The 27,524-nt window shown below is 35.5% G+C and overlaps 6 protein-coding genes across 9 annotated transcripts in view; 2 read left to right on the forward strand and 4 right to left on the reverse strand.

The window, feature by feature from the left end:
* The window catches only part of csk (C-terminal Src kinase), a 28,114-nt gene extending 26,149 nt beyond the window's left edge, over positions 1 to 1,965 (reverse strand). Inside the window, exon 1 of the mRNA XM_058767714.1 lies at positions 1,435 to 1,965. The gene's annotated coding sequence lies outside the window, so the exon portion shown is untranslated. The remainder of the gene's footprint in view (positions 1 to 1,434) is intronic.
* A 405-nt stretch (positions 1,966 to 2,370) lies between these two features.
* edc3 (enhancer of mRNA decapping 3 homolog (S. cerevisiae)) lies at positions 2,371 to 11,535 on the reverse strand. 2 transcript variants are annotated; one of them, XM_058767070.1, is made up of 7 exons: positions 11,400 to 11,535; positions 10,980 to 11,152; positions 10,485 to 10,708; positions 9,520 to 9,864; positions 9,295 to 9,448; positions 8,992 to 9,209; positions 2,371 to 5,142 (listed from the first exon to the last, which is right to left on the reverse strand). In XM_058767070.1, the coding sequence occupies exons 2-7, from the start codon at positions 11,141 to 11,143 to the stop codon at positions 4,808 to 4,810; spliced, it is 1,440 nt and encodes a 479-aa protein (XP_058623053.1). In that variant the 5' UTR covers positions 11,144 to 11,152; positions 11,400 to 11,535; the 3' UTR covers positions 2,371 to 4,807. The 2 variants fall into 2 exon arrangements, with proteins under 2 accessions (XP_058623053.1, XP_058623052.1); XM_058767069.1 differs by having other exon boundaries at positions 10,419 to 10,708.
* On the forward strand, positions 9,065 to 15,144 carry kxd1 (KxDL motif containing 1). Of its 2 annotated transcripts, none has more exons than XM_058767074.1 (5): positions 9,065 to 9,203; positions 13,077 to 13,178; positions 13,272 to 13,424; positions 14,103 to 14,149; positions 14,546 to 15,144. In XM_058767074.1, the coding sequence occupies exons 2-5, from the start codon at positions 13,084 to 13,086 to the stop codon at positions 14,800 to 14,802; spliced, it is 552 nt and encodes a 183-aa protein (XP_058623057.1). In that variant the 5' UTR covers positions 9,065 to 9,203; positions 13,077 to 13,083; the 3' UTR covers positions 14,803 to 15,144. The 2 variants fall into 2 exon arrangements, with proteins under 2 accessions (XP_058623057.1, XP_058623056.1); XM_058767073.1 differs by lacking the exon at positions 9,065 to 9,203 and adding an exon at positions 12,813 to 12,991.
* Positions 15,145 to 15,274: 130 nt separating this feature from the next.
* On the forward strand, positions 15,275 to 21,466 carry ergic2 (ERGIC and golgi 2). 2 transcript variants are annotated; one of them, XM_058767071.1, is made up of 14 exons: positions 15,275 to 15,435; positions 15,685 to 15,874; positions 17,541 to 17,649; positions 17,755 to 17,801; positions 17,875 to 17,942; positions 18,020 to 18,060; positions 18,194 to 18,295; positions 18,411 to 18,506; positions 18,655 to 18,710; positions 18,930 to 19,028; positions 19,711 to 19,808; positions 19,986 to 20,148; positions 20,222 to 20,301; positions 20,388 to 21,466. In XM_058767071.1, exons 2-14 carry the CDS (start codon positions 15,769 to 15,771, stop codon positions 20,451 to 20,453), a joined length of 1,131 nt encoding a protein of 376 aa, XP_058623054.1. In that variant the 5' UTR covers positions 15,275 to 15,435; positions 15,685 to 15,768; the 3' UTR covers positions 20,454 to 21,466. The 2 variants fall into 2 exon arrangements, with proteins under 2 accessions (XP_058623054.1, XP_058623055.1); XM_058767072.1 differs by having other exon boundaries at positions 15,728 to 15,874.
* A 72-nt stretch (positions 21,467 to 21,538) lies between these two features.
* Positions 21,539 to 23,061, reverse strand: si:ch211-127m7.2 (uncharacterized). The gene is made up of 3 exons (XM_058767075.1): positions 22,846 to 23,061; positions 22,668 to 22,737; positions 21,539 to 22,567 (listed from the first exon to the last, which is right to left on the reverse strand). The coding sequence occupies exons 1-3, from the start codon at positions 22,974 to 22,976 to the stop codon at positions 22,295 to 22,297; spliced, it is 474 nt and encodes a 157-aa protein (XP_058623058.1). The 5' UTR covers positions 22,977 to 23,061; the 3' UTR covers positions 21,539 to 22,294.
* A 321-nt stretch (positions 23,062 to 23,382) lies between these two features.
* Positions 23,383 to 27,524, reverse strand: part of magi2b (membrane associated guanylate kinase, WW and PDZ domain containing 2b) — a 119,014-nt gene continuing 114,872 nt past the window's right edge. The window contains 1 exon segment of the mRNA XM_058767392.1: positions 23,383 to 27,335. Coding sequence (XP_058623375.1) covers positions 27,264 to 27,335 — 72 coding nt within the window. The 3' untranslated portion in view covers positions 23,383 to 27,263.

A 27,524-nucleotide genomic window follows, 5' to 3' on the forward strand; every position in this document is an offset into this window, starting at 1 on the left:
TCCAACATTATTAAAAAGCAGTGTTATTTTAGTATAACCGATATACTGTTACAGTTTTTATTAACATTTTCCATTTTAATTTTAGTTTGTATATTTATTTATACGTTTGCGTGGTTTTGTCATTTTTAAATATGTCTATATAATTTATGTTTATATAGCCTAGGTTTTATTAATTTTAGTTTATTTTAGTATATCAAGTTAAATGTATTTGATTTAGATTTTATTTTTTTATTTTAATTTAATACAGTTTTGACATTGCCTTAGCAACTAACTGAAATAAAATAAGCTTTTTTCCCCCTAATTATATATATATATATATATATATATATATATATATATATATAAATAAAATTTGAGTTAATATTTATTTACGAAACTGCATATTAAGTAATTAGATATATAATATAGTGTATAATAACCTGGGTACATAGACATGCAATTACCAACAACCCTTCATACCATTTTTGTAGAATAAAAGTACTTTTTTTTTTTTTTTTAGCCCATTTCAGAGCTTTACTTGCAACCATTGCAATATTGCACACTGGACATAATGAACTATTTTTATGAACTTTTTACTGTCATAAGCATGACAGTTCACATTCATTTTCATTATGTGAAAAACAAGAGTGGTCTGGATATTCTTTAAAAAAATAAAATAAAACAAAAAAAATTAAAAAGAGTCAAGTTTGAAACATGACTAACAATTTGGGGAACTGGTCCTCTAAAATCTGCACTTCAGCAGGAGGAAGTGACCTTTGGATTTCAACCTTTCTAAATCCATCTCATTAATATTAATGAAGGCAAAGAAAGAAAAAAAAACACTGAGGCCTTTCTACTATGATTTGAATAACTGCCCTTTCAACAGAATTTTTTTCTCCTTCAAATATCATGGAACCATTCTAGGTTTGGTTACAAGTGACTGAGCTGTATGTGTTTACTAGTAAATAAGTGTACAATTTCATGCTACCCAGGTATCCCATAACAGCCCAAAAAACGAGTGTCTACCACCAAAACCCCATTTCAGTTATTTACAGACCAGTCCCACATTCAGATGTTGTTATTAAACTCGCGAATCCATGACAACATAACAGTCCCACAATGATGCTGATGGAGAACAGCACTGCTGATCCAATCAGGACTGGCAATGAGACAATACATCTCAGACTGGGTCTAGTCCATTACGCACCATCCAATGCATCTTGCACGCATGCTTTAAGATGATTAACAAATCATGATGGACCTCCAAAGACACGTTTTATCTCATGCAGGAGCCTCAAGTGGCTCTTATTTGGACAGCTGGGAAGCAGACCATCGCATTTAGATTCAAAAACACAATGCACCCATTCTAAGACATGCAGAAGGATGAAAGAAGCAAATGGGTGATTAAGAGCAAGCTATATTATTGGCTTAATAATACATATGACATAACAGTACCTATGCGTCCCGTAGATGATCAGCCCTTGGTGTCCAAATGCCTTAAAGTTGAGATGTTTTCGGCTTGTCCACTTAGTCCATGTGTGGGTCAAACCCACTAGATTGTATCAACAGAAGATATACAAGTGGTCATTCACACATTCAGCGAAATAGATCTTCCGGAAAGCTTTCCTCTAACATCAATGCAGACAAAAGATGATCGGCTCGTCCGTGCGTACAAATATAACCACAAAAACCGTTAAAGCAGCGGCGACCGAATGCGCTTCAATTTTAAAAACACAACGCGCGTGAGGAAACAAACGGTTCGGCTTAAAAACACAACTGTTGCAGAGTTTCACAGACCGGAGAAGTCGCTAAACGGTAAGCCGCCTGAAGCGAGCAGTTTTTAAACGTTACGGAAGCGCAGCACACCCAGGGGCTACAGCTGTCTTTTACACACACACACAAATACACACACACTCTCACACGCACACACACATACATACATCCAGGCCCTTGAAAAGGAAACGCACTTCTTCAGACAGCCCAGTGCGTACTGCGCATGCGTCTCTACTACGGCGAAGACTTAGCTTATGAATATTAATTAGGTGACGAGATGTGATTTGTTGAACGCGATACGTTGGTAGGTTGCTGGCCAATGACTGATGTTATAATGACGTCTCATTAATATTAATGAGATTGCGTAAATGGACGCTCCAGGAAGGTTACCAAGCAACCTAATTAATATTTATGAGCAGCCTTTTCTGTGGTAGGATTCGTAATTTCGTATTTAGAGACAGGAGCGACAGCACGCGCTTTTAAAGGGAATTGCAAGGATAAAAACATTCACACATTAAATTAAATAATTAAAAAATATGTACGTTTGTATTGTATTTTTATAGAATTTTGTAAAATGGAAAGAGATTCAATTGACTGCAAATAAAACAACAACGGTCATAAAGTTATATTTCCATTCTCTTTATTTATTCCATCCTTACACTTCACAGCTGACAATGTTAAGCATGTAAGGTTTCCAGTGATATCAGAACTATGCCGAACAGATGTCACTATTTCACAATTAATGGTAACGTTGTTGTTGTCTAAACCAGTATTGAATCGTGTTTTGCCTTATACAACAGGTGTAGAGATAAATGATAAAATGACGCAATGCTAACAACCTTTATCTCATGCTTTTGTGAAGCAAAAGGCATACGAATGGAAACCTGTGGAAAGAAACCAAAAAGTAGCTTTCAACTTTTACTGAACAAAACCCCCTCAAACCTTCAGAGGCATGTTTGCTGACATCACTGTGGGGGAGCCACACAAATGAACGTCGCCAGATAACAACAAAACGTTTTCACAATTTTTAAGTTGCTCAAAAAGAGTTTGGTCAGATTTTAGAAGCAAACTCCTACAGAGGAATGATTTATATCAAACTGCATTTTACCATACATGTAAGCACATGTAGTGCTCAAGTATCAAACAATATTCAACTGAATATTATGACTGGGCTCTGTAGCTACTATCAATTAGAACCAATTTTTGTTTTGTTTTTTGGAAACCAAATGAAAAAAAAAAAAATACAGCAGTTATATTTTTAATCTTAAGTAACAAGTTGCAAAAACCAGCAAATGATTTTGGCACCATTTTTAAGCTTGGATTTGACATACATGTTCTCTTATCTGTATTTATGCACTATAAGATGGACCTTTGCTATTCTGTGACAGTGCAATCTCATTAGCATCAACTTATTAATGCTTTTAATAACTGCCTCTCATTCAATCTTTGTTTTTAAGCTCAAAAAGCTAATTTCAAGGAGACAAATGGCTCTCCAGAGGCTTCACCAATGACCTCACAGACACAAACATCGACAGTGAAAAGAAAAAAAATCCAAGAATTCACATTTTAGAATTTCCCCATGACTGAGAAAAGCAAAGGAAAAAAAAGCGCTTAAATCAAGAATGTGGCTTATGAACAGAAAACAGATAAAACGCTAGGAAAAAAAATCTTCTAAATTAAATTTGAGACAAAATATTTGCTAGTCAAATTCAGAAGACATCACAATAAAGCTTAAATGAAAAAAACATTTAGTAAAAAAGTAAATTAGTCTGATGAAAGCTGTACATTATTTCCTGGTGTCAGTTTTGTAACAATTTTAAGTTCATTATTGTTGCATATGGATCTTTTATAGAGGATTTGCGAGTCATAAGTGCCTCTCATTGTAACTGTGAAGGTATACGGTAATCCGCAGATTCAAACAAATATTTCAACTGTCCTTATCAGTGCTTTTGAAAAACTCATTCATTACCCAAAAGAACTGAGTGTGCAGCACACACTGACTTTTTGCTTTGTAATGGGTTTGTGCGCATAATAATACAACCTGCAATAAAATCACGAATCGATTTCAGCTAGCAGGTTTATTGCAACACATGGAGCATCTTTCTTAATAAAAGATCCTTGTTTGATCTAACCAAACAAGCCATGCTGACTCGATATGAAACCCATTTAAAACAGGATTTCATAAGCTGCTTATTTTTGAGCACTGAGAACTGAAACTAATGGAAATGAGGTAAAGCACAGCAATGAATTTTAGCGTAAGAAAACTAGTAGTATTGGCCAACGACTGCTTAAAATGGTCAGCATTGGTCCAATGGCAACCAATATCACAAAATAGTTTTTTTAGTACACTTATCTTACCATTCAAGTGTGCAACAATTTATCACTGATAAGATCCCAGTCAATCTGTCATATTTACAGCACACTGGGCTTGGTCAACAAAACAAATAACGCTTTGTAAGAAATTTTGCATGCAATAAACCGCCATAATCTCAGTGCCTTAACACTGACTTTGATCAATCTGGCACAAAAAGGGAAAAAAAAGGGGGGGCGAGACCCTCATCTAATGCACATTTTCTATCGGAAAAATTAAAGTCAGCATATGCAATTATGAACTAAAATTGATTTGAGATAAAATAAGATTCAAAAATGCCATAAGACCAATTAAGTTGCATTAAGTGTAAGCCAGTTGCTGTTTTTGTGGCATAACTGCACATTTAATGGGTTATGAAAGTTGTCTCATCCCAAAAAAAAAAAAAATAATCAGCCTTGTGTATTAAAATGGCTGTTTGAAAGATATGTTTGTAAGACTGTTAGAATGCATCAGATGGCGAGAATACTGATGTTGGTTCTGCTTTTAACATATCAGGTTTGTCACAAGAGCTGGTATCATTTCCGTCACTTCCCTTTGATGGGAACCATCACAGAAGTATAGAAGAACTTGAGAAAAATACAGACTGAGAAGTTCCAGTTCTGCTGCAACATTCAAACCGAGGTCCGTTCATTCTTAAAATCTTTAAGGCAGGTTCAGTGAGCCTTGACTGTGAAAGTCAACGGCTTATTCGGAGTGCAGCGGGATGACAAATTTACATCCGAAGGGGGAGTGGTATTTGATCCCCACTTCCTGGAACACCTGTCGGGGAATGCCGATGTCACACAGGTAGACTCGGCCGGCGCCCTCGGATAGAGGGAGCGGGAGGCCCAGGGAAAGTGACCATTTTGCTTCCACGGCATGTGCCTGTCCACTTACTGGAGGGTCGATGCTCAGTACCGGGGCTCGGTTCTGATTGGCCCAGTCGGCGGCGGCCTTGTACCAGGGCTGCTCCCTCAAGAATCCGTTTTCATGCGAATCCAGGCAGTTTATGACCAGGTCGACTGGCGTCTCGGGCAAGTCTGAGGGTGAAATTACATTTTGTGGATAAGACTAATGCAGTTTAATTTTTAACACAGAAGCCATTTATGCATCATACACCTCCACTGACTTTCAGAAATGTTCTGTTATATTACGTAAGGAGGGTGGGTGGGTGCAAAGTTAAACATGTTTTTGCAATTCAGAGTGGAAGTTTCCAAGACTTCCAAAGACCATCTAAACTAAGCATTCAGGTGGGTGTGTTAGGAAGATATGTGACATACAGAAACCATACTAAAGGTTTTTCGTCATCAAAATTTGAGTTAATGGAAACAGATCTTTCAACTGGATTATACCTGGTGATCCAATCACAAGTGGTCAGGTTGATTAGAGGTGTGCAATATTAAAATTCTGTATAATAGGATAAGCTGATTATTATTTTCATTTTATAGCTGATAACTGTTAAATAAACAATTTTAAAATGTTATACCATTTTGTCTAAATAAATTAAAAACAACACTAGCATTTAAAATCAATCAATTTTATAGATAATTTGGGCATCGCAAGATTACACTGAAGATTACATTTTTAGTATTTTTAAAGATTAACTTTTGAATTAAATATTTTTATTCAGCTAAGATGCATTAAATTGATCAAGTGACATTAAAAATTTTAACATTGTTACTAAAAATAACTGTTCTTATATAAATTCTGTTCTGTTGAACTTTATATTCCAAGAATCATAAAAGTCAATAATTTCCTATATATATATATATATATATATATATATATATATATTGATAATAATAATAAATGTTTCTTCAGCATCAAATTTCTGTAGGATCATGTGACACTGAAGACTGGAGTAATGAAGCTGAAAATTCAGCTGTACCATCACAGAAGAAAAAAATAATAATGATATAGTTTAAAACAGAAAACTTTGAACTGTAATACAATTTCACAATATTACTGTTTTTACTGAAGCCTAGGTGAGTATAGCAGACTTTTTTCAAAAACATAAAAAAAATCTCACCAAACAAACTTTTGAACAGCAGTGTGTATAGGCCAGGAATAGGCAACGTCGGTCCTGGAGTGCCGATGTCCTGCTGAGTTTAGATCCAACCCTGAAAAAAACCTCACCTGACTGAAGCCCTAGTAATTCTGAAGACCTTGATTAGCTTGTTCAGGTGTCTTTGATTAGGGTTGGAGCTAAACTCTACAGGACAGCGGCACTCCAGGACCAATGTTGCCTACCCCTGGTATAGGCTATATCTCCAATATTAACCAACAATGATAAAAAAAAAAAGTATCTGATATTTTAATTAAATTATCAGTTATTAGGGGGTGGGAGACATGACCAAAACCTTATCATGAGTCACAACATATATCACAATATAGTTATTTTTGCTTTAAATAAGGTCTTTATGAAATCAAAATTTTTAATACCAAAGAAATTTCATAATTTGTTGTCACCCAAAAAAAAGAAAAAAAGAAAACGCACTGAAGACAGGTAAACAGCCAGTGATTAAATGGGAATAAACTAATTACAAGCAATAGGACAAAAAAACTACAGTAAAACAAATAAGAACTGCTACATACATTGTATAAAGTCATCAAATGTACAAAAACACTGCATATTCTTCACTGTGTAAATTAAATATATATTTCTTCTAGGGCTGCCCCCTAATAGTAGACTAAACGTTAGTCAACTAGAAGAGGCTTGGTCAACCAAAAATTTTTTTAGTCGCAGAAAAAAAAAAAAAATCTACAACCTAATTCACGCAGTCCGTGATGGACAGATCGTTAACGGCCGGTCTATGTGATACAGTACATCCAAACAATCATTCATCGATCTCAAATATGACTAATCATCTGAAATATGTAAATATTAACAACTTTACATGGCCGCTCAATCTAATATTAATCTAGAGAAATTTACGCTGTTCAAGTGTCTGTGCTAGGGCTGAGCAATTAATCGAATGAGGTAGTCATGCGCATCTCGTCAGTAAAGCCGGTTCTGTGATTAGTAGTAAATCTGTGCTGAGTGTGAAGAGGAGCACGCTCACTGCAGGACAGATGGAGGCGCTGGTGCACTAATTTACTCCTAAAATACTCCCTCATTTTTGGTCATACAGATAAGAGTAATACATCTTTCGAATATGTAAAGACTCGTTTTTTTTTGTGTGCACTCACAATAACAACAAAACATTGCACTTTTGTAAAATAATGAAAGCAATCAGGATGCACTTTCTGCCGTCTCAGTTTCTGTGAACTTGAACTTAATGTATCAATACATTATTAAAATGTTAATGCAGCCTCTGTACTGTTTTTCCCTGACACATTCATAATTATTACTTCTGCCTGTGCTGTGGCAAGCTTTATGTGTGTGCTTGAGCGCTTATAGGCTATGTAGGCAATTAAAGGCTAATTATAATGAATTAAATGGTTTATTAATAAATATGCGATTAGTCAACTAATGCTTAAAATGAATGACTACTACTCGACCAGAAAAATCTTTAGTCAAGTTACAAAAGCGATTTAGCCCGGATCCAATATACTGTTTCACATTAGTTTTCTTTCTAAACTGTTTGTTTTCACTTAATAGTTCACCCAAAAATGAAAATTTGATGTTTATCTGCTTACCCCCAGGGAATCCAAGATGTAGGTGATTTTGTTTCTTCAGTAGAACACAAACAAAGACTTTTAACTCAAACCATTGCAGTCTGTCAGTCATATAATGTCAGTCAATGGGACTCACAGCTTTGAGAGAAAAACAAACAAACAAACAGACAAAACCACATTAAACCCTGTGGCTCGTGACGATAAATTGAGGTCTAAAGACATGAAACGATCGGTCTGTGCAAGAAATTGAGCAGTATTTATATTGTTTTTTACCTCTGATCCGCCGCATGGTCCAACTGTCTTGAGCGCGTTCATACAACAGCCGGCGAGTGACGGGTATTCTTCTTGCTTTACGGATGATTGCAGACTTACCGCCACCTACCTCTCAAATGGACCATTGACACTATCTACAATCTCAATTGACTCAGACTGTCAATGGTCCATTTGAGAGATAGGTGGCAGTAATGCACTTATAAGTATGCGATCCGCCGTAAAGCAAGAAGACACATCATGCACTGGCTGTTGTGTGAACGCACTAAGGACAGTTGTACCGTGCCGCGGATCAGAGGTAAAAAAACAATATAAATACTGTTCAGTTTCTTGCACAGAGCGATTGTTTCGTGTCTTTAGATCTCAATGTATCATCACGAGCCGCAGGGTTTAATTTGGTTTTGACTGACATTATATGACTGACAGACTGCAAAGGTTTGAGTTAAAAAACTTGGTTTGTGTTCTACTGAAGAAACAAAGTCACCTACATCTTGGATGCCCTTGGGGTAAGCAGATAAACATAAAATTTTCATTTTTGGGTGAACTATCGCTTTAAGACCTAAATTACTGTGTTTACGAGGATTTTTGCAAGAACGGGCATTTTGACACATACAAGTGTAAGTATTTAACCATTCAAGGCCTATAAAATGGCAAAAATTACTCAGTTCAATACTCCCGTGTAATACTCCCGTGTCCCGTCTCTCAGACTCAGTGCGCATATAGCGAAATGAGTTCTCTTTCACTGCTGATTACTTTCAGTGGCTTACAATCACTTGTTTTTAAACTGTAATGCTTAAAATGCGTGCAAACGATAAGTTTTCGTGATCACGTATCACAACAACGTCACGTGAGTGTGTAACCGTGATATAGACGATAGTCCAAAACCTCTACTCGTTAATCGTGTCTACCGGTATATCGCCCACCCCTAATTGTTATAATTGTAAAAATGTATACCGTTGTATCATGAATGATTATTAAATGTGGATGCAACAGTGTCACACCTTTCACATTAGAAACCAGTTTGCCTCCCGTCTTCCCAAACAGTGCAAGTTCACTGGTGATGGCCTCCAACATCTTGACGAAGTTTGGCAGGAAAAGGATGACTTCCACTTCATGGTTGGCCAAGTGACGGCCACAGCTGATGCCCTGAGCGCCCTGGACATGTGGTCCACACAGTAGGGCCACTGTGGGCCGCTGATGTACATTCTTTGGGGTAAGTCTACGAGAAGAACCAGATCAATGGCAACCAGACGTGATATTGATGATATTTTTGATTATGCAATTTCTGTTAAAGCCCCACAAACCTGTTTGGGCCTCCAAGTAGCGTAAGGGCCATCTGACTTGCACATACGCCCGTCATCTCAAGCCTGCGCTCCAGAGAGAGACCATGACTTTCTGCCGCAGCTAATAAACGTTTGTGCAACTCGAAAGAGATGCTGGGTACCACCAGCCCTGAGTCTGGGAGAAACGACATAAATTAAGGCAAAATTAGATAAATTATTAAAAAGATCATGAGGTCAGATTCTTACCAGTGCTATATTCTTTTGTTCCATTCTGTGGAACCATGATCTGTCTGTAGACAACGGGTTTGGCCTCTAGGATGTTCTCGTCATGCCGGTATCGTGATGGCGTTTGCTCTCCAGGCGTTCCTCGAGATCTCGCGCCATTGCCTCTGCGTTCTGACGACTCGATCTGCGAGAACACTGCAGCCTTGTCGAACAGTGCCAGGTTCCCCTCAAAATCAAAGTCTTCATCGGGAACATCGTCCATCCCGTCTCCAAAACATTCATCGTCTTTGTTCTTCATATGACCTCCGTTCTTCAACCCATTCTTTTTGGGTGTGGCCTGATTTGGACCTCTGCAACTAGACGACCCTACAAACAGTTAATAAGGGCATTAGTTAATAAAATCTCTATCCACTTTTCATAGGCCACATTCCTGCTGTTTTTAACCAATGTAACATGACTATAAAATAATAATCATGATTTTATTGTGAGTATTATGAAACAGAAACATTACACAAAACAAGACTGTAATACTACTATAAACTAAACACTGTTAAACAAATTAATATTTACATTTAATATTAATTATATTTACGTGTTTCTTTGATGGTTAACCAATAAAGCATTTATTTAACTAAACCATGTAAAATGAAATTGTTTTATTTTCTAATTAACTTTTTTTTTTACAGTGGATTATTTTAAGAATAACTTTATTTTTTTTACATTTTTATTAAGTAATAATAAAAATAACAAGCATTATTATTTTTTATTATTAATTAGTAATCAAATTGATTTTTAATAAACTCTACAAACAAGCACAGCAAACTTTTTTTTTTTTTTAATTAATTATTAATTAACTAAATATATATAAAAGTTAAAATCTGAAAGATTAGGTTCAATATCCAATGACACAGGAGACTCACAAGAGTTGTGTCTTCGTCTAAAGCCTTTACTTTGGACAGCCATGTCCATATGACGTTCACCGTAACTTTTTGAGTAGTGTGGCACCGGAGACACCCCTCCTTCCTGCGTTTTGGGTTCAGTTTTATTAGGTACCATCACAGGAGTGCTATTGACCGGAGCCCCACCACCCTTATCCTTGCGTCCACCATGCGGAGTCAATGTGAAGTTGATGTCTGGACCATTCTGCTTCGGGACTTCAGTGAAGCTCTTACGGATCTCCAGGATTTTGAGATCTTTAATGTCCATAGCACTGTGTGTTAGAAAAGATGATTGTTATAATATAGTAAACAATAGTATTTGGTATCCAAATTCTGAGTATGCGGTATTATATTGTTGTATCAAGACTGTTTAACAAAATAATATTTTGACTTTGGAGTACATAAGTGGACTTTATACAACAACAATGTAGAATATGACCAATGAGACGAGATGGTCTGTCTTAAAATCATTCATAAAGGATCAAAAACAGACACTACAATGATAAACATTGACCCTTTAAGGATCTTCATTTTATTATTTACCTGAAGGTGACCTCAGGCACAGTGCACTTGACTCCATTGTGGAAGGGATGTCTGAGAGAGATGGTCTGGCTGGTCTGATCAACTGAAGATACTTCTCCTTGATACACTCCCAAAGTTGGTCCACAGTGGATTGAAACAAGACAGCCAATCCAGTCTGCTGCCATTCTGACCGGCTGAAATGAGATTAAAAAGACGTTTTGTATTCTTTGACACTTTTATATTGAAACATAACTTTAAAAAGTTATTTGTGAGGGAAAACATTAATATGTGGGAAATTATGGCGAGATAAATCGAGTATTGAACGTTAACGTTAGATGGGAAGATGCTAATGTTAGCCAGCTCGATGCACAGGACGCAACGGCTTTTTAATCTACTTTTTTCGACGTCGGTCAAATAAAACTTGTAAAATGAGTTCCTCACCTGTTGTCAAAAGTAAATCCGTTAAATAATACAAATAACTGGTATACCGAGATATATTTTAAATTAACTCTTCTGAAGAGCTCGAATGCGTGAAAGGCTTCTTCTATTATGATTCACTGAGGGAGTATGAGTTTTGAATCTGTTTACTGCCACTTACTGGATTACCGCGGAAGTACACTGAGTTGCAGGCAGTGGTGTAATTATTAATATTAACGCATATTTTTATATTTTCATTAATATTTTTATAATGAATAATTATGAAATGTTAATAATTTTATATAATTACAATATTTTTTATTGCAATCAATATATAACTGCAATATTTTATCGATTTAATATTAATTTATTGTTAAATAATATTTATTATAATTAATTATTTTTAATAATAACATTTATAATGTACAAGTAAATAATAGTAATATTAAATTATCCAATATTCACTACCAGGAGGTTTTGTTTACCTTTTTTTAAATGGAAATACACTTTTAATCTGCACATGAGTGTTAATTATATAACATAAAGCCAACATCAAATAGGATTGTAACACAATAAACACCCTGGGGGTGGGGATTGGTGCAGGGGTGTTCTCATATTCTCAGATAGGCCTTTGAATCAGAAACTAACCATCTTTTCGTCAGTTATGCGTGACATTATGAGAAGTTAGTGTTATGTTAAGGTCAAAGGCAGAAGAGGAACCTGCACATGTCTGGTAGAAACAAATCATGCAAAGCCCATTCACTGTGACATTTCCCACAAGCTCCAGCATGACCTGAGATGCCTTCAGGGCTGTCTGAGCGGTGACAACCAGCCCCAGCACAGTGTTTGGCTGAACAAAGGTGAAGCAGGACTCAACACATCCGGGCCCTCGAGCCAGAGACTCTTATTCAAGATTTGATTTGAAGTGATATCGCAGTGTGCTTTATTGTGGTGCCAGAAAAATTATTTTTATATTACATTTCAAAACTATTTAACCTCTTCATGTGACACATTATTTGACCTGAAATGGTAATTATCAATAATTATTTAAAATAAAATTGTAATTATTAATACTTTTTAATTACAATTATTATTTAATATTAAATATATAAAAATGCATAATATGTGCATCAAATATACAGTATATGAACTATTTATCCTCATGTGACACATATCTAATATATTTGTCATTTATAGAACCATTAAAAAATGCATGCGTTGTTTTATGTAAAAAAAATTAATTACATATCTAGGCAATCTAGCATTAAAAATATGTTTAAAAATTCGTGCGTTATTCATTATTCGATTCATTATTATTTATTATTTAACGTTAAATATAAAATAAAATGAATCACATCACTTTTTCTGAAAAGAGCCAATCAACGCTTACAAAATCTCCGTGATCCCGCCTCCCGCATTACGCCACTCTCATGTGATCATATGACAACTTCACAACAAAAATGTCTGCCTGCTTGTCAGTCCGGTGAATTGTTTTTTAATTTTTTTTTTTATCGTTTCACAAATATAGCATTTGCGTCATAGCTTCTGCATCTGATAAAGACGTTGTCAAAATAAAACCAAGCCAGACGCAAACTAGTCAGTGAATATTTTACCACGTAAGCGACTATACTTGCATCTAACAGTTCATTGTTGATTTGAATTGTTATTAACGCTAAATCTGTCTGTATGTCTTATAAAAAGCGTAATCATGGAGCCCACAGCATCGGGAATATTCTGTAATAGGATGCTCAGTATGGTGAACTCTGAGGACGTGAACGCCATCATTCAAGCGCAGAGACACATGTGAGTTTCCCTGTTTGGTAGCCTGCCTAGGCAGCATAACGTTATTTATCATGCTTTCAAGCTGATTTTGCTGCATGCATTCATGTATTCCAGGCTGGACCGGTTTGAGAAGACCAATGAAATGCTGATCAACTTTAACGGACTGTCCAATGTGCGCTTACAACAGATGAATGAACACTTTCTAATGCACACCCGTACTTTAATAGAGATGAAGAAAGACTTGGACAGCATTTTCAGACGAATAAGGTATTATATTCACAACTTAAGACGTTAATTATGAAGAGGTGGGAGACCTAAGATCTGACATGAACATTTCTCCCTCCATTGTAAGCAAATGAAGACATTCCAGCGTTTTTGTAACAAAATGCATTTTGTTTTTTATATTTTTCATACTAAAGTTATTATTATATGAAATAATATATATTATTAAGCCTAATATGTGACCCTTTACCACAAAACCAATCTTAAGTCGCTGGGGTATATTTGTAGCAATAGCCAAAAATACATTGTATGGGTCAAAATTATAGATTTTTCTTTTATGCCAAAAATCATTAGGATATTAAGTAAAGATCCATGAAGATATTTTGTAAATTTCCTACCGTAAATATATCATAACTTAATTTTTGATTAGTAATATGCATTGCTAAGAACTTTATTTGGACAACTTTGAAGGCAAATTTTCTCAATATTTTTGATTTTCTCAATATTTTGACCCTCGGACTGCGGATTTTCAAATAGTTGTATCTCAGCCAAATATTGTCCGATCCTAACAACAATGGAAAGCTTATTTATTCAAATTTCAGATGTTGCATAAATCTCAGTTTCAAAAAATTGACCCTTATGACTGGTTTTGTGGTCCATGGTCAAAATATATTGTGTAACATTAGTTATTTCCTATGCATAATATAATTTGTGTTTCCACAGGACTTTAAAAGGCAAAGTTGCGAAACAATATCCAGAGGCCTTCAGCAGTAAGTTATAATGCAGTATTTTGTACTGGTATGCACTACGATTAAACTACTGTTTTGGCAAAATAAATAAGTAAAACACACAAAACAAAAACTGTAGTTTTTGTACATGTTAAAACAATATAGTGACATCTAGGAAAGACTAATTACAAAATAGTTTAATCTTAAATAAATAAAAAAAAAAAAAATAATCTAGCATTATCCTTTGTAGTTTCTTCTAAATGATTATCAAAGACTCCTGGAAAAATGTATCAGAGTTTCCACAAAAATATTAAGCTTTTCAACATTGATATTAATAAGAAATATTTGTTAAGCAGCCAATCAGCATATTAGAATGATCATGTGACACTTAAAATGGTTGGGTAGAATATAAATATATTGTGTCTTCCTTTGCAACAGACATCAATGAATGTTCCAACCTGGAGGATGATGATGATGACTTTGACCCCATTCCTCCCAGTGTGGCCACCACCATCACAACCACTGTGACGTCTGAACAGAGCACGGAGTCATGTGACACAAGCCCTGATGTGATATCTCCCACCATTAGCTGCTGCTCTGAAGACCCCTCTCAAGAGAACACCGGCACACCAACCTCTGACAGCCACGAACAGCCAGTGTTACGGGACGAGGGGCCGGATTCAGCTGACTTTTAGATTCACGTGTATAATATTGTATTTACTGCATGCAGATGCCACTTAAAAGTGGGGCGATGCAAGCTTACAGCTTAAGGTTTACTATGCGAAAATGGTTTTAATGCTACTGTTGTTAAATGTTATTTTAATTTAGAAAAATAATGCAAACTAGCTTACTTTTTGCAGATTACAAAAAGTTTTAAAGACACATTTAAAAACAGTTTTGTTTACCTTGTGTTGTGACATTTTCATGTTCAAAACCACATTTAGTATTAATTCTAGATTCAGAAAAGTATGTCATTAAATAAGAGCTTTCTCACAGTGCACAATGTGAGTGTTTTAATTAAACTCTGTTTGCTTGAATTTGGATTATTTTGTTGCTCTACACTTTTACTACTTCTAAAACGTAAAGAAATGACAGAAATAGTATGAGTAGTAGTAAGCTAGTAGCTATTCGTTTTCTCCCATATTTTTGTTGACTACATATCCCATAATCCACCAGACCGGAAGCGTGCGACTATACACATTAGCGTCCCTCTCTTCCGAGTCCTCTACATCTCTGTCCGTTATTTCATTAATCGTTCATTGTAAAAGGAGATTATACATTTGAAAATTGCAGAAACTACAATGTGCCGTTTAAAATAGCATTTCAAGGTAGGTAGAAAACGAAGTAAGTAAAATGGCAAGCCAGACAAGTGCACGGCTAGCAGTGGCTAACAGTAACCATAGACAACTGAAAAACCTGAGCATTCACAAACTGTTAAAAAATACTCTTTAAAAGCTGCTTAAAATCAAATTTGGTCTACGTCCTAACTTATGTGGTTAAACCTTTCCATATTTAGCACTGGGCTTATAACATAGAAAGTTGAACTACTGCTCACAAATGTATGTTATACTGTGCAGCTCACCTTTATATACCAATTGACAAACAAATGATGAATCGCAGCCTAAATTCATGAGGAAGATACACAGCCAACTGCTGTGACGATGAGGAGGCTGAACAAAAAGAAAGCCCTGCACTTTGTGAAGGAGTTGGATGCTTTTCCCAAGGTTCCCGAGAGCTATGTGGAGACGACAGCCAGTGGAGGAACCGGTGAGATGAGCTGAGATTTGATAGATAGATTATTAATATTTTTATATTTTCCACATATTTCAGTTAAAGTTTGAGTAACTTTGTTGTGTTTTTGTCATTTTTATTTTTATTAAATATAGCCTATGTATAGTTAAAAAAAAATGAACCTCAGTTTGTTGTTTTTGTATTTTTTTTGTAATTGTTTTCGGATATATACAGGTGCTGGTCATATAATTAGAATATCATCAAAAAATTTATTTCACTAATCAAAAAGTGAAACTTGTATTTTATATTCATTCATTACACACAGACTGATATATTTAAAATGTTTATTTCTTTTAATTTTGATGATTATAACTGACAACTAAGGAAAATTAGAATATTGTGAAAAGGTTCAATATTGAAGACACCTGGTGCCACACTCTAATCAGCTAATTAACTCAAAACACCTGCAAAGGCCTTTAAATGGTCTCTCAGTCCAGTTCTGTAGGCCAGAGGTCCACACACCCGAAGCGCGCACAAGTGTACGTGTTTCAGACAGTGCGGCATACCGAATTGATTCCTCTTTCATGTATTCATGTAGTTTTAAACCATGAAGGTGAGCCAATGGATATCACACAAGCAACGTGCAAACTTTGCGCAATAGTTATGCCAGTGAACGTCTTAACTTCAGTCATACAGAAAGTGAAAGTAAAAAAAAACTAGAGTTAGAGTTTTCTAACGCTGCATTAACAGCGCATATTCTCTCAGAGACAAGAGACGACTCTACTTCAACATGTGCTGATAACAGTATAAATGAATAGAGCTGTTTTAAAGACTCTATCCACAACAACAACATCAGTCTGTGTGTAATGAATGAATATAATATACAAGTTTGAATGGAATTAGTGAAATAAATCAACTTTTTGATGATATTCTAATTATATGACCAGCACCTGTATATATTTTAATTTGAGTAAGTGTTATATTTATACACCTGCACACACACATATACAGTCAAACCAAAATTTATTCAGACACCTTCAACATTTCTCACATTATTACAGTTTATTCGCTATAGTTTAGAAAATGGTAAGAAACTATGATGAACTCAGAGTTAAACTGTGTCAGAACAAATTCATCTTGATAATGTCAGATAACTGTGATAGAAAGGTATGTAATGAATTAGGCTGAATAGCTGTCAGTTGTTAAATTTAAGTACACAATTAGATAATACCAATTTAGGCCAACCAATTACCAGCAAGGCTTGTAATTTAAGCAACACTTAATTTTGTTCAGTCTGTGGTGTAAAAAGGTGGCATTAGCAATTAAAGAAAATTAAAAAAAAAAACACTTAAGCAAAACATGGTCAGGTAAAAAGTGTCTGGATAATTTTTGGTCCCAAATTTGTTTTAGCAATTTTACTGGTAGTCCACTGTATGAAGATTTTTTTGGGTATAATATGTCATAGATTACTTTATTTTGCTATCCTCACTTACATAAATGAACTATAGTGTTCCTGCACCCACTAGTAAAAAATATAAAAAATTATATCTGGTGTCTGAATAATTTTTGGTTTGACCTTACATATCCTATCCATGGATAATACTTAACATTTTCCTTTCTGTCTCTTCTCAAATATCACAGCTGTGATACTGAATTAAAAAAAACATAAAACAAATTCTAACACATATGATTTCTTCCTCAGTGTCTGTGTTGGCCTTCACGGCCATGGCACTCTTGGCCTTCTTTGAGTTCTTTGTGTATCGAGACACATGGATGAAGTACGAGTATGAAGTGGATAAGGATTTTACTAGGTGACTCTTTACTGTTATCATAATGTAACAGTACATTGTATTTTGTTATTATATATAACATGATTTGATGTGCTAACATTTTGTTTTTATTCTTTCATATTGTAGCAAACTACGAATTAATATTGATATCACAGTTGCCATGAGGTGCCAATGTAAGTATATCTTATGACTTAAAGCATAAAATCATAAAATAATCTTGTGTATTTAATTATTTATTTTTTTCAGTTGTTGGAGCAGATGTGTTGGATCTAGCCGAGACGATGGTGGCATCTGACGGGCTTCAGTATGAACCTGTGAGTAACTGAATGTTACTTATTTGCTAAAATCTTGCTAAAGTGGTGTCGTAACATATTTTAAAACTCTTTTGCAGGTTGTTTTTGAACTTTCTCCTCAGCAGAGGCTCTGGCACAGGTAAATTACACTTCATTTGTTTATAGCGGTTACATTTTCTACCTTCAAAGTGCTTCCTGTGACATTGGGACACAATTATATATATATATATATATATATATATATATATTTATCACGGTTTTGTGCCCCTCAGGACACTTTTGCTCATTCAGAACCGTCTGCGTGAAGAACATTCACTCCAGGATGTTTTGTTTAAGAACGTCATGAAAGGTGCCCCCACTGCTCTCCCACCCAGGTCAGGACACATAACACCTGTACGCGAATGTATTACGCCACACGTCCAACAAGAATCGCGCAAATACAGCACAGTCATTTCTAATGGAGTATGTCGTTTTCCATTCAATCTGTAGGGAAGACGATCCCACTCAGCCTCTAAACGCCTGCCGGATACACGGATACCTTTATGTCAACAAAGTAGCAGGAAATTTCCACATCACTGTTGGCAAGTATGTCTCCTTTCATCTTGTTTTTGCACCCACTCCATTAAAAGTTGCTATTAAGTACTGTAAACCTACTTTAGAGTTCAAATATGTGTTAGTCAGGAAGTCCGTCTTTATATTTTCTCTGAATTTTCTTATCTCATGTTCATTTCAGGGCCATCCCACACCCTCGAGGCCATGCTCATCTAGCGGCCCTGGTCAGCCATGAGAGTAAGCTGAAGAGCTTCTTCAGACCTAATTAAGCAATGTTCTAGAAAAATGTGTTTTGAATCTATAGATATTATCTGAATGGCTCATTTTATGCAAAACGTATCTAGTGCTTTTGAATCCAGACCAGAAGGCAACATCTGTTCCACTAAAAGAGCAAATGGTGCCTTTAAATTTTATGTCCAACAGGTCAGTTTGCTAATAAGGACTGTTTTGTTTCAGCATACAACTTCTCCCATCGGATAGACCATCTGTCTTTTGGAGAGGAAATACCTGGCATATTAAATCCACTGGATGGCACGGAAAAAGTGTCCGCAGATCGTAAGTAATCGAAAATATCAATATTTAAGGAAATAAATGTGTGTGTTATGCATTTTTCTAATTCAAATAACATTTTCACACACACACACACACACACACACACACACACACAATAATACACAAAGATCCAGAAGTTTTAGAGCATTTTTGCATTTCTCTAATTCAGTTATCTTCAATAATCTATTTAATATCAACAATAATAATTACAAATTATCACCGTAAGTATATATTTATACTGTTAATACAATTTATATATATATATATATATATATATATATATATATATATATATATATATATCTGTGTGTATGTATATAAGAATATATAAAGAATACATAACCAAAAATTATGATAATTAAAACTATATTAAATTATACAGTTAGATCATTAGTCTGAAAGTATTTTTCTAATATTATTATATTATCAGCTTACATTTTCATTCATGCTGGTAATACAATTTAAATGTACAAATATATAAATAATACATAATAAATTATATTTAAATAAAAATTCAGTTTTATTATTTTTGAATACATAAATTATTGGTCTTAGACCATTTTGGCATTTTTCTAATTCAGTATCATTTTTCCCTCTTACAAATTTGATTACATCAGCATAAAAACAATTTCTGATAAGCCTGGGGAAAAAAATGTTTTCCTTTCCCCTCCCCCCTTTTTGCTAGATAATCAAATGTTCCAGTACTTCATTACCATTGTGCCCACAAAACTGCAGACGTACAAGGTGTCAGCGGACACACACCAGTATTCAGTCACGGAGCGGGTACAGACAACTTTAAATATATATTCATAACCATCTGTTGTTTAAATGAAAGTTATATTTAAAACTTACACAATTTGCTACATTTTACAAAGTTACATTTTAAAAAGTTATCTTTGTAAAGAACATTGTGCATGCCTGACTGCCCAAGGATGATTACTGATGCCATGTTTGCTTTAGGAGCGAGTGATAAACCACGCAGCGGGGAGTCATGGGGTTTCTGGGATCTTTATGAAGTATGACATCAGCTCGCTGATGGTGAAGGTGACTGAGCAGCACATGCCCTTGTGGCAGTTCCTCGTGCGGCTCTGTGGCATCATAGGAGGCATTTTCTCAACAACTGGTAAATGGAGAGAATATTTGCTAACAAAAAAAAAAAAAATCCAATTTGAAATGATTGTGATTTGTTTCTGCAGGCATGTTGCACAGTCTTGTTGGCTTCTGTGTAGACGTGATCTGCTGTCGTTTTAAACTCGGGGTTTATAAGCCGAAGAGTGTAAGTAGTAGTAGTTGTTTTTGTGTGTCGCTTTTTGAATTGTTTTGGAGTTGAACACTGATACCGTTGTTGTCTCTTGTCTTTAGATGAGTGTTTTTGATGGCCATGTGAACAGCCTGACGCCTCTTCTTTCTGAGAATGCTGAACACTAGCTGGTCCTTTCTTTTTTTACAACATTTAAAGCTCATTTCAGTCACATTTCAATCTGAATCACAACTGTAAGTTTCAGGATTCTGTTAATACATGACATTGAGGTTGGTTGTCATTTGTGGTACTGTGAAGATCCGTAAGCACTGACACTGTTACACAGGCAGAAATTCATAAATGAGTAGATTGTAGCTCCCCAGAAGATCTTGTTTGGTGCAAAAATGTGAATTTAAATTATTTTTACATTTTCAGTCATTATAGAAAACGATTCTCGCATAAAATCTTTTTAAAAAGTCACTCATTATTATTATTATTATACTCATAAAGACATCTTTTATTTTTCTAAAAGCAGGTATTTTAATTATAGCTTGATTGTCTTTGATTGGATGAATACTCCCTTTTAAAAAGTGCAGGTCTAAATCTGAATATCAGACAATTTAGTTTTAGTTAAAGTGACTTTAATACGACCTTAAAAGATGTGGTACCATCAGGAACCTTTTAGACACGACCCATCACGTCAGTATTAGGATCTGGTTGGGATTTTTGGTGTGATTATCCCCAACCAGTACCAAGTTCTCCACCTCAGGATGGACTGATTGTTATATTATTGATGAATGACACCTGAGGGTACATTAATGCACTCAAGATTGTATTTGGTTGAATGGCTGAATTATAAGGGAAGCAGTGTGAAATGATTTCTTTCAAGCATATTGAACATTAATTCTTTAGCATGATTACGGATCAGTCTGTTGATGCATATTTTCTTGTGACAAAGCCTTTTCAAGTTCTAAAATAAGGTAAATAAGGACCCTGTAATGGTTAAATTGGAAGAAAATTATTATTATTATTATTTTTTTTTTTTTAAGTTGAGACAAATTAGTCAGGTATCCTGTTGGTGTATTTTGCTTTATTTATGATTTTTAACATGAAGCTCCCCAGGTTCGGGATGTTTTATTTGCAAATTATGTAGTTTGTCTCTTGAGAGTCCAAATACAAAAGAGTTTCGTATGCACCTGCACACCTGTGATCTGTTTTTAAGCATCACCATGTGTCTGTTCTTGTCTCCCGAGCAGCAAAATAAAATCTTGACTCCATATTTGACAGTTTGTAATCACTGTAAACTCTTACATTATATGCATCTTGAAGTACCAATCACTTTTTTAATTAAAATGAATAAATATACAATCTATTCTTATGCCACTGAACATTCTCATTTGTTCTTTGTTGATGCCTTCTTACTCAAAGGACTTAAGAAAGTGCAAGTTTGCAAATGACAATTACTAGAGCAGCTGGTTTAGAAAACAAATCAGAAATCATCTTTGTTCAGGCATCAACCTGATCAAAAAAGGCTATACAAATCACAACTAGATTTTCATTCCCTGAAGAAAAGCAGCTTTTCAGAAAAAGAAACTAAAGTAAAAAGAACAAAAACAACTTATCCTCACGTCGTCCCAAACCCAAATTACTTTCTTTGTTCTAGGGAACACGAGAGAAATTTTGAATAATATCATGGTCCAGACAATAATAGTCCCTAGGTCATTATAATTCATTATGAAGTTGTCAAACTTCAAAAAGAAGAAAAATCTTAAAGAGTGGCCAACTCATTAGGCCACTTTTTTGGTCGTTTTTGAAGGTTGAAAGCTGCAGACCTCTAGCATTCACTGTAACTGCATGGAAAACAGCAGGCAGGACATTCTTCAAAACATCTCCTTTTGTGCTCCACAGAAGAAAATAAAAAACAGGCAGGTTTGCAGCGATGATGACTAAATGATGAGGCATCTCTGTAAATATTTGGTAAAATGATGTTTGCGAGCACTGTAAAAACTTTGTGACTTAAGGTTTGCAATTATGTGAAAAAAATCTCTCGAACAAGTTCAAGAGCATCATCATCCACATAAGGCTTCTCAGAAGCTCCTGAACCATCAGAAGGCGGTTTCAGATGGCAGTCTGGTTTTGTGCTGGTACTTTCTTCCAAGCAGTTTCCATACGGCACAGTCTCTTGCTCTGTAATGTTTGAAACATATGTCCTGTCCTGCACATCTGAGTCTGACATGTCTTCATCTGTCTCCGGAATGATCCTGACCTCCTCTGGGGCTTGCGTTGCATCTTTAGCACATGCCTGCGATTCATGAGAGAAATAAAAATAAGTCTGTATCACGTGGCATTAATAACAGTTTAAAAAGACGACAAGTGATTTATGATAATGGAAATCCATTTACTTTATCCTCCTTCAAATGGCTGAGCGCTGTTTCCACGAGCTCCCTCTCGTTCATCCAATACTTGACGACACTGAGAACGACATTGTTGGGTATAAATTTGTTTTTGTTCTTTTCTCTCATAAAAACATCCAATACGTTAACATTATTAATAAATGATAGTTCTTAAAGGAGTTTCTACCTTTCGAGTCGCTTCTTCGCTATCCTTTTTGTAGTTTCACCACGCGTTTTCTTCTTCACAGCTTCATTGTCTTTGCTTTGAACTTCAGATTTCACCATCCAGGGAGGAAGGTTTCTATGCTTTTCAGACATTATTATGTAGTTTAGGGTTTGTTTGATTTCGAATATTCCATAAAGAATATTCTTTTTAGCCTCTTCATCGAATGTTATTCACATATTGAATGTAATACAATGCGCCTTCTGGTGGTCTGGAGGACAACATGATGAGGACACTGGGGCAAGTTGTCACATTTCATTCCAGTAAATATTCACAGTACATACTTTAATCTGTTTCAGCTTCAAATAAAAGAAATAAAAGACTAAAAAATGTATTAAACAGCTCTATACCTTTTTGTGTGACTTGCCCCAACATGACAATAATATCTATCTATCTATCTATCTATCTATCTATCTATCTATCTATCTATCACAATGAATAAATGGTCATACACTGAGAACCAGACATGAGTATAATGAGGGCTATAAAATGAACTTTAGACCTTGTCAAGAGTTTATTTAACAGTATATCAGAATATCATACAGGTAAACAAGATTTTAGCAAAATTTATTATATCCGTACTGTTGCATTTCATAAAAATATTTGATCACTTAGTCTTTGAAACTATCAATAATACATTAAACCATATTTATAGGAGTACAGCTGTACAAGGTAAATACACATCTAACACTAGACAGTAATATTGATCTGAATGGGCCCCAGCACGTGCCATCTTTAACAGATTCAATATTTTCCTCAATAATATAAAATGTTTTGTTTTTTTTCCTTTGTCTTATTTTCACAGCAGGCAGGATACAGCTTCAAACAGTAAAAGCTATGAGCTGTGCAATAAATGCATCCACATTTTCCTTCACCGTTTTTCGCTGTCTGTCTCTCCATGTAAACAGCAGTTTAATCTAGCACACTGCACCCAATGATGGCAATCAATGGAGACTACAAATATTATGTGCTAGCTACAAAACCATCAGGGAGATATGAACAGGGAGCGTTTTATTGTGGCACACGTTACTAATATACACTATCTTGTTTCAACTGCAAAAAAAAAAAAAAATGATTTCTAGTTTTTGAGCAAAAATATCTAAACATCCTTAAAACAAGATAAATTTACTTGATAATATATATCAAATTGGGTTTATTCTTCTTACACCATCAGCAAACTTTTTTTTTTCTTTTTCTTATTTAAAGCATAATTATGGTTTATGCTTAAAACAAGAAAAATGATGTTTAAAATAAATTCTTCAGTTTCTTTCTTATTTCTCCGCCTAATTAAAAATTTCCAATAAATTGGATTTAAGAATCTCAAAATGGTGTACATATTTTGAATTAGGAATGATTGTGAAATGAAGTAAATTCATTTAAAATTAATAGTAAAAATAATTATAATTCTGTCAAAAGTAAACTTTAATTTGAATATTTAATTAAAATATTTCAGTTTAACTAAGTTTTAAACAATACATTTTGGTAATTAACAAAGCAACTACATTTATTTAAATGTAAAATACTTCTCAAATCTATTTAATTGCTTTTCCAAAAAATGTACCTTGTTTTAAGAATGTTTAATTTTTACAGGAAAACAAGACAATATATATATTTTTTTTGCAGTGTTAAGAAGAAGGAATGTGATAAGCTTCTATTGATATGCAACTTTTTCAATGCAGCTCCCTACGCAGTTTCAGGATATTCTGTGGTTCACAAAACCGCTCTGGAATTACATTCCACATACCTCAAGAACAATTGAATTGGCACAGTTATCAGCCTGTGATCAGAATGGCAGGTGCAGAGCAGCATAAGACAATTTCACAATTAAATGAATACAAAAAGAGGCAAAACACTGCATGGCATCAAACCCTCCCACCACACTGTGAGATTTAATCACTGTAAATGTTTCTGTTGATCACTATCACCGTATGAAACACATTAACACTGTCTCTTCCATCTAATGAAAAGGTCAGAATGACAGGTTCGGATAAAACATTGTTTGCCGTAACAAACACAAAATCTTGATATATTTTCTCCTACCGCTGTCCACATGTGCCAGATCAGAAGTTTTGATCTTTATACAGTTTTAACTAACGAAACATTTTCACAACATCAGAAAAAAATTGGCAATGTTTGTCACCGTTGAATCAAAGGTGAAAACAAAAGCTCAGCTCTTAAGATATTTCTATTTTTTATGTAAAATGCATATTTCATACTGCTCTTTGTCCTGCCAGTAAGGCACTCTGCCCCATACAACTGGGTCCCACCCATTCATGCTAGAGAGACCCTGATCATGCCCCCATCATTTAAAAACATCATTTTTCCTCGTCTTTGCTCCCAGTTGAACCTTAACCGTGTCTTAACCAAGCGTGACATGATGAAATGATAAGCAAAGTGACCACGATATTAAGTTCTGACTGATACGCCAATAATTGTTTTCATGTTATGGGCGATAACCGATAAATGGTCAATATTAAAATTCCATACCATTTTTTCTAGATAAATATGAATAAAACACTAAAAAAACTATAATTTTAAATGTTACAAGTGAATCTGGGCATCAGTACATTATAATGTACAGTATGAAAAATTAATATTCATTGTGAGATTTGCTAAAGATTACATTTAACAGTGTTATTAAATTTGAATTTTTAGAAGACTGCAAATGTAATCTAAATATAAAAACAGAGGAAATGAGCATTTTAAATATCACAATTAAAATGCAAACTTACATAACCAATACTGACCAACAGCAATATCGGCCGATAACCGATATACCAAAATATTATGCATCTTGTAACTATATAATGCATAGTTATTGTACTGGTCTAAATCTCAAATTTATCTGTATGTAGCCCCGGCCATATTTATAGTATCGGTCCAAATCCCAAATTTATCTGTATGTATACTCCCGCCCATATTTGTAGTATCGGTCCAAATCCCAATTATATCTGTATGTAGCCCCGCCCCTATTTATAGTATCAGTCCAAATCCCAATTTTATCTTTATGTAGCCCCGCCCATATTTGTAGTATTGGTCCAGCTCCTAAATGTATCTGTATGTAGCCCTGCCCATAGTTAAAGGAACGGTCCAAATTCCAAATGTATCTGTGTAGCTCCACCCACCATTGTCTTATTGGTCCAAAACACATGTTGCTGTGTATTACATATCAAATAAGAGTGGATGTGATTTTGTTGCATCATGCAGCGTTTTCACGTTCAGAGCTAACAGGCAAATTTGTCATGTTGCACTTGGTTAGGACACGGTGAAAGACTACATGTCTCCTGGTCTCAGACCAAACTGTCCTAAAAAACCATCTTTTTTTAATTAGCTCCGCTAATTAGCTTTCTTGAACTACGGAGCCATCAGAGACATAGGAATGAAGCTTGTGAGGTGTGAGGTGTAAGATGGCACCCCAAATCCACAGTGGTGGTGCACAGTACAGAGCCAATGACACACTGAGGCTTCGAAAAACATCCACTGTCCTTCTTCGGTTCAGTTCGCGATGTAACCAAACGTTTGGCTGGGTGTGGAATTTATCAACTAAACCATACTAATGTAACATATCATCTTGGGATCTAAAGAGATACGTCCATGCGGCAGATTTGGCGATTGATATGCATTTACCTCCCATAATTCAGGCCGAATGGGTCTGCGTGATACCCTTGTATCTCCATCATGGCGGTCTCCCTTTATATTTACTGTCAGTGTTTCACAATGTCTATGGTGACTTTTTCCCATCAGACATATAACGAAACGCAATACTGAAACGTTGAAGTTCTCAACTCAGAAGTTTGTGTGTTTCTTCAGAAATCTCTTTTCATGCTACACATATATTTGCGATATTTGACCCCCGATATCACTAGGGGTTTGGTATGAACATCTTGAAATTATACAAAAAATAAACAACCTCTACATGATAAACAAATAAAGAGAGCTCGGGTCCACAGGACGGAAGAACGAGGCGTTGAAAGTTCGGCTCGTTCCCCTGCGAGAAGTTTCCGCTCTGGATCCAGAATTAAACAGCGAGAGGGCGGGCCACGCGTCTTTGGCTGCCGTTCATCTGGATCGTCCGGAAAAACGAAAAACAAACTTGGATCAGAGACTATATGAAAAACAAGTTGGATGCGACAATCCATTTGAGGTTTATGTGTCTCCATCTGTTCTTAATAATTTCGACTTTTATGATCCATCTCCTCCGTTTTTTAGGCTGTTCAAAGCACAGCTCTTACAGGTGGACCTGCCACCCTTCGTTCTGCAGGCGAAGCCCCACAAAACTGACCACCAGGGGCGCTGTGATTGGTCCAGACTGTCACAGAATGCCACTGAAAGTCCAGGGTTTGAGGCTGGATGAGATGACAGGTGATGGCGAAGGGCGAGTGTCACGCTAGGGGGGTGAGACTACTTCCGACAAGGCAGGGGCGGCTGGAGAGACAGCACTCCGGGAGGCGGCACTGTCTACCAGGAAACACAAAGAACCTGTGAATCACCCGTTACACCCAACTGCACAACAAGGTTACTGCCAGTGGACACAACACAATCATACAGTGTTGGGGAGCAATGAACTTTTTAGTAGCATTTTCAGTAACAAGTTATTTTAGGGTAAAAGGTAACTCTACTCTTCGTCATCTGTTATTTCAGGA

This window comes from Onychostoma macrolepis, chromosome 25 (genome assembly GCF_012432095.1).
Source record: "Onychostoma macrolepis isolate SWU-2019 chromosome 25, ASM1243209v1, whole genome shotgun sequence".
Taxonomy (NCBI): domain Eukaryota; kingdom Metazoa; phylum Chordata; class Actinopteri; order Cypriniformes; family Cyprinidae; genus Onychostoma; species Onychostoma macrolepis.

Excerpts from the sequence above, each read along its gene's own strand:
- edc3 (XM_058767069.1), bottom strand. The coding sequence starts at position 11,143 with ATGGCAGCAGACTGGATTGGCTGTCTTGTTTCAATCCACTGTGGACCA. Across the intron at positions 9,865-10,418 it reads TAGACGAAGACACAACTCTT|GGTCGTCTAGTTGCAGAGGT; the intron begins GTGAGTCTCCTG and ends AACTGTTTGTAG. Across the intron at positions 9,449-9,519 it reads AACAAAAGAATATAGCACTG|ACTCAGGGCTGGTGGTACCC; the intron begins GTAAGAATCTGA and ends CGTTTCTCCCAG.
- kxd1 (XM_058767074.1), top strand. The coding sequence starts at position 13,084 with ATGGAGCCCACAGCATCGGGAATATTCTGTAATAGGATGCTCAGTATG. Across the intron at positions 13,425-14,102 it reads AGCATTTTCAGACGAATAAG|GACTTTAAAAGGCAAAGTTG; the intron begins GTATTATATTCA and ends GTGTTTCCACAG. Across the intron at positions 14,150-14,545 it reads ATATCCAGAGGCCTTCAGCA|ACATCAATGAATGTTCCAAC; the intron begins GTAAGTTATAAT and ends CCTTTGCAACAG.
- ergic2 (XM_058767071.1), top strand. The coding sequence starts at position 15,769 with ATGAGGAGGCTGAACAAAAAGAAAGCCCTGCACTTTGTGAAGGAGTTG. Across the intron at positions 17,802-17,874 it reads AGTTGCCATGAGGTGCCAAT|TTGTTGGAGCAGATGTGTTG; the intron begins GTAAGTATATCT and ends TATTTTTTTCAG. Across the intron at positions 19,809-19,985 it reads AGTATTCAGTCACGGAGCGG|GAGCGAGTGATAAACCACGC; the intron begins GTACAGACAACT and ends TGTTTGCTTTAG.
- si:ch211-127m7.2 (XM_058767075.1), bottom strand. The coding sequence starts at position 22,976 with ATGTCTGAAAAGCATAGAAACCTTCCTCCCTGGATGGTGAAATCTGAA. Across the intron at positions 22,738-22,845 it reads GCGAAGAAGCGACTCGAAAG|TGTCGTCAAGTATTGGATGA; the intron begins GTAGAAACTCCT and ends TGTCGTTCTCAG. Across the intron at positions 22,568-22,667 it reads GCCATTTGAAGGAGGATAAA|GCATGTGCTAAAGATGCAAC; the intron begins GTAAATGGATTT and ends CATGAATCGCAG.